General features: G+C 25.0%; 1 protein-coding gene across 1 annotated transcript; it reads left to right on the top strand.

Moving 5' to 3' along the window:
• Positions 1-5,419: 5,419 nt before the first annotated feature.
• On the top strand, positions 5,420-8,331 carry LOC111296551 (eukaryotic translation initiation factor 5). The gene is made up of 2 exons (XM_022890958.2): positions 5,420-5,512; positions 6,393-8,331. The coding sequence occupies exon 2, from the start codon at positions 6,728-6,730 to the stop codon at positions 8,048-8,050; it is 1,323 nt and encodes a 440-aa protein (XP_022746693.2). The 5' UTR covers positions 5,420-5,512; positions 6,393-6,727; the 3' UTR covers positions 8,051-8,331.
• The last annotated feature ends 182 nt before the right edge of the window (positions 8,332-8,513 follow it).

Genomic DNA, 8,513 nt, shown 5'->3' with positions numbered 1-8,513 from the left:
ATTTGATTATTTTATATTTTATTTTTTGAAAAATAGACAAAAATACTATTAAATAGTTTTTTCAACATTCTATTATTTTTTTATATTAAATTTGTCAAAAATTATTTTAACTTCTTTTAACAATAACTCTACTCTAACAATTTCTTTATACAAACTCCAATTGGGGCAAACAAACCCTTTCATGATTTAGTGGCTTTTGATTGTTTGGTTGAAAACTTGAAAAGTGCATATGTTGTCACACACACAGTATTTTGATTGAAAATTGTTGAGTTGGTCATTATATTCTCATATTAAAAATATTAATATTTAATAATATTATGGTTAAATATAAAAATATTCCTCAATTATAAATATTTTTATCAATTTGGTATTCAAATTTTCATTTTATCATTTATTTTGATACTTGAGACTAATCCATTAGTCAATTAGCGAATGTTACACTAATATAGAATAAGATGTTAATATGTTTCAAAAAAATTTAATCAATATCACATTATTAATGCTACGTAGGTATTAAAAGAAAATTCAAAAAATTTCAAAAATCTAAAACTTTTTTTTTTTAAATCTGAAAAATTTTAAAATTTATAAATATTACAAAATAGAAATATTTTTAAAAAAATTAAGGAAACTTAAATATTTTAAAAAATCTTAAAATTTTAATAAAAAAATAAAAAATTTTAAATTCTACAAATTCAAAAAAGTGAAATTTTTAATAGAAATAAAATTTTCTTAAAATTAAAAAAATACAAAAGCATAAAAATATTTGAAATAAAAAATAAATTTTTTTGAAAAAAATCTAAAAATTTTAAAAAAATTAAAAAATTTTATTTTTTAATCTTATAGTTTTATTTTTTTTAATTTTTGAAATTTCAAAATTTTTTGGATTTTTTTGAAAATTTTAAGTTTTTTTACTTTGTATTTTTCAAAATTTTAAAAATTTTTTAGAATGTTTCAAAACATTGAAATTATTTTGTTTTTCAATATTTTTTAAAAAATTTTCAGAATTTTAAAAAAATTATATATATATTTTTTATAATTTCAAATATTTTTAAAAAATTCAGAGTTTGTTAATTTTTAGTTTATAAGTTTTTTTTTTTTTTAATTTTAAGAAATTTTAATTTTTATTAAAAATTTTCATTTCTTTGAATTGTTTAATAAATTTTTATTTTTTTTTGAACTTTTAAAATTATCTTAATTTTATAAAATTTAAAATATTTCATATTTTTTAATTTGTTATAATGTTTAAATAAATTTTAGAATTTTTAAACTTTTAGAATTCCTTTAGAATTTTTTTTAGATTTGTTTTGAAATTTAAATTTTTTTAAAAAAATTTCAGAATTTTTTTAATAAATTTTTTATATTTTTAAAATTTTTGAAATTTTTATATTGATGTGGTATTGATGATGTTTGTCTAAGATACTACGTTAGCATCACATTAAATGTTTATATCACGTCAGCATTAAAATTTTAACAACGTTACTCTAAATACTAATGTGATAATGGAATAAAAATATGATAATGAAATAAAAGTTAAAATATCAGTATAATAATTTTATTTTTTAAAATATAAAATTGATAAAAAAAAATGCACCTCAGAGGTTATTTTTATATTTAACCTGTAATATTTTGCTCATTGCCTGTAAAATTTAAATCATTTCACTTATGTGCTGACCTTTTATACTTTCGTTTAATTTTTTTTATGTTTGAGATATTGAATTTTAAATTTTAATTAAATTTTAAAATTTAATATTTTATTGATAGATTATTGATATATTGACATATATATATATATATACATGATAAATATAAAATTTTTATTGAATTTTCTTTCTTAATTTGATGATTTTCTTAAAAAATTTCAAAGAAATTTGGAGTTTGGATATTTTTTTTAATTAGATTCTGACAGTCCAATAATATATGTACAAAGCAATAATCTGGTGCCCTGATGTTATTTTGGATGTGTGTATTCATCGTTTCGAGAGAAGGAATCAACGGTGCATATTTAATGTAGGAAGTATAATTCGAAACGCAAATTTGGATGCTTGAAACCGACTTGACTTGCATCGCCTGGGTGCCACGTAAGCTACGTTTGTCTTTTCGATTTTTGATGATGATTTTTCTTCTTTCCTTCTTTCGTTTCTAATATTACCACTTGATCTTTCTTTTAAGAGAAATTATTTGAGATATTGGTAGCAAAATTTTTTTAATTTTATAATTAAAGTTATGATAATTATACTTATTTTATTTTTAATTATTTTTTAAATATATAAAAACAAATTTTATAATCTTAATTTTATTTATGAAATTAAAAAAATTCATTATCAGTATATTTTATAATTTCTTTATTTTTAATGCATCAATAGAAATTTTTTTTCATAATTTATGTAAAAAAATTATAAAAAGAAAAAAAAATGCTCCACCATCATTTAAATAAGGTAATTATGATGTAATGAACCTTTAGTTTAGTGATAAAAAATAGATTTTAGAAATTTGAAAATTTAAAATTAAGTTTTATTTGTTTAATTATATTATAGTTTGTTAATTAATTATTTAGTTATTATAATTTAATTATAATATAGTAATTAATTATTTAATAAATTATATAAAAATAATATTTAATTATGATGACAACTTAAAAAAAAAAAAGTAATTAGGAGCCTTTATTGATAAATAAAATATTAAACAATTTCAATAGTTTTGTTTGGTGTTGAAGGTGACTCTTTCCCAAAAGGAAAAGTTTTAAATTATATATCTTCTTTTACTTGGTAAACAAAAAGATTGCATTGTTTTTTTAACAAAAAAAAGAGGTTAAAATGTTTGCATTGTTTTTTGGAAAAAAAAAAAAAAAAGGTTTACATTTTGGCATAAATAAGAGATTGTTTTAGGTATCCAAGATATAATAGTTTGTTTTATGTAAAAGCAAATATTTTCTTGCTCACTTGTGATTTATCAACATTGAGTTAGATTTTTTTTTATTTAGGTGATTATAAGTCATAGTTTTAAGTATCAAAAAGAAAAAATTATCTTAGTTTAAAGTTGAATATTCAATTTGATTTAAAATGAAGGTTAAGAAAAATACTATAGTATTATTTGCATATTGAAAATTAAAAATAATCTATATTATTTATATTAGTAGATTTTAATATTAAAAAAATTATAAAATATTAATATGGCATATTACAAAGGTAAGAAATACTAAAAGATAAAATATAACTTAAGACATCTCCAAAAATTAAGAATTATAAGCACTCAATTAGAGACATACAATCCACTATTTTTTGAATATACTTGCTTGGACTAGGAAAAAGTAAATGTAGTAGAGTTTTGGTTTCAAGTAATTTTAATGTGGTTTAACTATAATAATAAAATATTAAAAATTTTAAACTCAAAATTTAACTAAATTGATTTATATAATTATTCTTAAAACGTGACATTTAATATATCTGAAATTTAAATTTTAGTATTTACAATATTTTTTAAAATCAAATTATAGTTTCCTTTGTAAAAAATATTAATAAAATTTATTTTAAATATTTCAATTAGATAAATCTGAACTTTTATTTATAAATATGATTTCAAATGAAATTTTGTAACCCTGATAATTTAAAATATGGTATAGCAATATGATACGAATACGATGTAAAAAAAATATAAAGTGACTCAGTTTAAATTTTAATAATAATTTTATATGTGTTTAATAAAACCAAAAAATATATTTCATATTTATATTAATATTAATTATGACATGTAATTTTTATGTAAAATATTGTATGAATATATGAATTTCAGTATTTTATATGATATGAATATACGAATCGTGAAATTTAAAATTTTATAACTATGATTAAATTTGATAGTGAGAATTCATAAGAAAAATCTAAAAGTGCATTTAAATAAAAAATGTTTTAAAATAAAATTATTTTATTTGATAAAATAAAAATTAAATTATAAAAAAATTTTAAATTTGAAAGAGGGATATTAGATGACTCAATTTCCTTTTAAAAAAGGTAGATTTTTTAAAATAATATGTCAACATTTATATTATTTCATTTTTTACATAATTTTCACCTTTTCAACTCTAATTATAATAACTCATTTTTTTTTTTTCATGCTATTAATAATATTTATGCATTTTTACATATCTAATAACACTCATATTACATATTTTTTTCAATATTTTTTTTATTATATCTCTAACATCACGTAATTATTAGAATATGTTCAAATCATATTTATCTCTAATATCATTTTGAGAAACCTAAATTTGAATGTTTCTCATGATATTCCCTTTTTCTAGATATTTTTTATTTCGTTCTTTAGCATATTAACGGTGACATGTCATCAACTTTTCCTAAATTGAGCTCAAAAGTTAAAGCCATTTGTCGTTTTTAAAGACCGTGTCTGGCGTGATTTGGTTAACTTCGGAATTAACGAAAAAAAAACCCACTTTACAAACACTTAAATCAAAATCTCAAAGCCATTTGCTTTGACAATTGGTCTGATTCTTTTTTTTTTTCCTCACCAAAATCTCTGTACCTGACTAACTAAAAAAAACAAGTTAATCTTGGATTTTAGGGTTTGTAGGTTCAATGCATCGATAAGAGAGTCTTTAAGGATGAGAAGTAGTAGAAGCAGAGTGGAAGAAAAGAGGACTACAATTTATTCAACATTACATTCTTTTTGTGTAAAAGTGATTTTATACTATTATAAAAATGTTTTTATTTTTAATTTTAAGCATAAATAAAGATATTTATTCAATAAAATTTTTATTGCTTATTTTTATATATATGCTTTATAACCAATTAAAAGCTTTAGAATTTTAATTTGAAAATAAAAAAAAATTGTTACAAAAATAAATAAAATAATAAATATTTTTATTTTTATATAATTAGTTGAAGCTAGATTTGATGGTTGACAATTTATATATCAATGTCATATAAAATATTAAATTATATATTTATATTTTATTTTATACAAAAATTATGTATTTGTGTAAATATAAAAATATAAAATAATTTTTTTAATTTTATTAAATTTATATATAATTATTATTAAATTATTTTATTTTTATATCAATTATTTGAATTATATTTATAATATAATATAATATAATATTTTAAATTATCAAATTTAATTATAACGAAATGCAGATAGCAGAATAATCATATTAAAATCGATGGTGAAAACCGTAAGACATCCCAAATTAGATAAGCAACTACTAATGAGAGAATGATATTTTGATTTATGGAATTCACATTTAAAAAAATCGTAAATAAAAAAGGGGATTTTTTTTTTGCCAAAAGGAAGAATGGAATTAAGGGCAATAATATAATACGAATATCGTAGAGCTGAGTTTGCCCTAGCCTTTCACTTTTCCCTGTGTTGCCCTATATAATGCTACGTCCTCGCCATTTTCCCCGCACCAAAATCCTAACATCTGCCATCTAAAAAACTCCAATCTCAGCTTCTCATCCCAAATAACCAGTCCCTCTTTCTCTTCATCCCATCAAAGGTATGATTCTTCAGTTACCTATTTTATTCTTATTTTCTTGATGAATCCGTTCGATTTAATTTATTATTTTTCTACCGTTTATTTTTATCTTTCATGTATTTGTCCCATAACTAGATTTATGTTTTCTGTTATTGAATCGTTGCAGATCTGTTTTTATTTTTTTTGTTTTAAGAGCTTATTTGTTTTGATTTAGCTTTGAATTTGGATTATTGTTGACGATCGGATCGATGTAGTTTTGGTTCTGACCAGAGCGATTATATTCTAAAGTTTCTCTAATTTGTGGATATGTATTTTCGCCTTTAGATTATTACAATGCAGATATCAAATCCTATATATATATTTTTTCTTTTAATTTTTCATCATTTAACATTGAATGGAATGGTTAGATTATTTATTACGAGTTTGTAGTTCTTAATAATTATTTATTTTAATTTTTCATTAAATTTACCTCATTTTTTACATTTTTTATAATTATTTTCTGTATGACTAGGAGGTTTTAAAATTGGGATTTACATTTTCTTTCTTTTAATTCACTTTTAATTTTTCAAATTTTTTTTTTCATATTAATGGTTTGGTATCCTTTTACTCTTGATTTTGATAGTATCTTTGTAACCTATGTGAGTAAATAACCCGAATTTGGAAGATCTATATTGGAATCTTTAGGCGTTTAAGAAACGGATATTTGTTAATTCTGATGCTTTATAGGCATTTGGAATTTGACATATGTTTATTTTGTATATATTTTTGATGTATATATATGTATTGTTAAAATTGTATCATTATGCTTCAATATTTCATTTTACTATAACATATTAATTTGTTGATTTAGTGTTTTCTTGGCTATTAACCTTTGCCTGGAATATTCTATTATTGTCTTCAGGAAGTTGGCTGTTTGGTCTGCTGTGTCTGCAGTTTGTCAAAGTGGAGGGTGTTACTTTTGAATCTTCTTTTATGTCTGAACGGGCCTCTCTCTTTTTGTCATCAATTGGATTGCTCGGAGAGTACTGTCCCACTCCTAGAAAAAAGAATAGAAGTTCCTCTTCTGAAGTTATCTGCATGCATGTTGAGGCCAATAACACATATTGTCTGGATTTCCATTTTATGCAACCTCTTTCCAGTGCAAGGAAGCTGACTGGTAAAGGATTTCTCACCACAATTGAGAACACCAGCATCTGATCTGTCCTTTAATTAACTCTGTCCCACAGTTTGATCTAGATGGCTTTGCAAAATATTGGTGCTTCAAACAGTGATGATGCCTTTTATAGGTATAAGATGCCCAAAATGATAAGTAAGATTGAAGGGAGGGGAAATGGCATCAAGACTAACGTGATTAACATGGTAGAAATTGCCAAGGCTTTGGCTAGACCTGCTTCTTACACTACAAAATATTTTGGTTGTGAACTGGGAGCCCAATCCAAGTTTGACGAGAAGACTGGAACTTCACTTGTAAATGGGGCCCATGACACTGCCAAGCTTGCAGGGCTTCTTGAGAACTTCATTAAGAAGTATGTTCAGTGCTATGGTTGTGGGAACCCTGAAACTGAGATAATTATTACCAAGACACAGATGATTACCCTGAAATGTGCTGCATGTGGGTTTGTTTCTGATGTTGACATGAGGGATAAGCTTACAACTTTCATTCTTAAGAACCCACCTGAGGCGAAGAAGTCATCAAAAGACAAGAAGGCGATGAGGAGGGCTGAAAAGGAAAGACTCAAGGAGGGTGAGGCTGCTGATGAAGAGCTGAAGAAGATTAAAAAAGAGGTAAAGAAGAAAGGTTCCTCTACTACTTCAAAGGTTGCTGCCTCCAAAGGTGCAGTAACCAAGAAGAAAAGCAGACATTCTGATGAGGATCACTCCCCTGCACACAGTCAGGCTGATGAGAATGAACAGGTGGCCAGTGATAATGATGATGTCCAGTGGCACACGGATACTTCACTGGAAGCTGCTCAACAACGTATCCAAGAGCAGTTGAGTGCTGTTACTGCAGATATGGTTATGCTTTCTACCAATGAAGAGAAGAAAAAGTCAGTGAGGAAGTCTCCGGAGTGTGAGGTTAAGGAACATGAGAATGGTATCAGTGCCCATGAGAAACTTGTTGATGAGATAAAGGAATACCTCAAGAAGGGGTGCTCTGCAACTCAGCTTAAATCCTTCCTAGGTTCGCTCTCTGGAACCTCCCAAGAAGTCATGGATGCCCTTTTTACAGCATTCTTTCATGATGTTGGGAAGGGGTTTGCAAAGGAAGTAACCAAAAAAAAGAACTACCTGGCAGTGGCAGCCCAAGAAGAGGGAGGGCAAATTGTGCTTCTCCATTCTATTGAGTCTTTTTGTGGCAAGGCAAGCTCCGAGGCAGCAAAGGAGGTGGCTCTGGTTCTTAAAGTGCTGTATGACAATGACATTTTGGAAGAAGAGTTTGTCATGGAGTGGTACCAAAAGGGTATTGCTGGTAGCAATAAGAGTTGTGAGATTTGGAAGAATGTCAAGCCCTTCGTGGAGTGGCTCCAGAATGCCGAGTCTGAGTCAGAAGAGGAGTGATTCTGAAACTCATGGTATAGTTGCATTTATTATGCTTATAGCACAGACGTGCAACTTTTAGTACAATAAGTTCCACTAACGTGGCTATAGATTTCAGTATTTGGCAACAGTATAGTTCGTTAAAATAAAGAACAGTGAGCTAGGTCCTACATGCTCTCTGTTGTGTTGTGATTACTAGGTTCTTTTATTGTCTGTTTGAGTCCTGGTTTTATGATATGCTTCATCTGTCTTTGTTTTTGTGTGCTTAAAACAATGAGTTGAATTTAGTTTGCTACTTTGAATTTTTTGCGTTTCTTTTGTTTTCTTCCAAGTTTTAATTCTAATAGAATGTCCCAAACGAGATTAACAAGAAAGCTAATATAGGCTGGTCCAATATTTAAGCCTGCATAGGCACTTGCATGATGATAAATGGTGGTAGGGAAAATATAGGGAGGGAATGCTGGTGCAAACATTAATTAAAGAT

The sequence above is a fragment of the Durio zibethinus genome, chromosome 3 (assembly GCF_047325235.1).
Source record: "Durio zibethinus cultivar Kanyao isolate XHJ-2024 chromosome 3, ASM4732523v1, whole genome shotgun sequence".
NCBI classification, from domain to species: domain Eukaryota; kingdom Viridiplantae; phylum Streptophyta; class Magnoliopsida; order Malvales; family Malvaceae; genus Durio; species Durio zibethinus.
This window is presented reverse-complemented; position numbering and strand designations above follow the sequence as displayed.

Excerpts from the sequence above, each read along its gene's own strand:
- LOC111296551 (XM_022890958.2), top strand. The coding sequence starts at position 6,728 with ATGGCTTTGCAAAATATTGGTGCTTCAAACAGTGATGATGCCTTTTAT.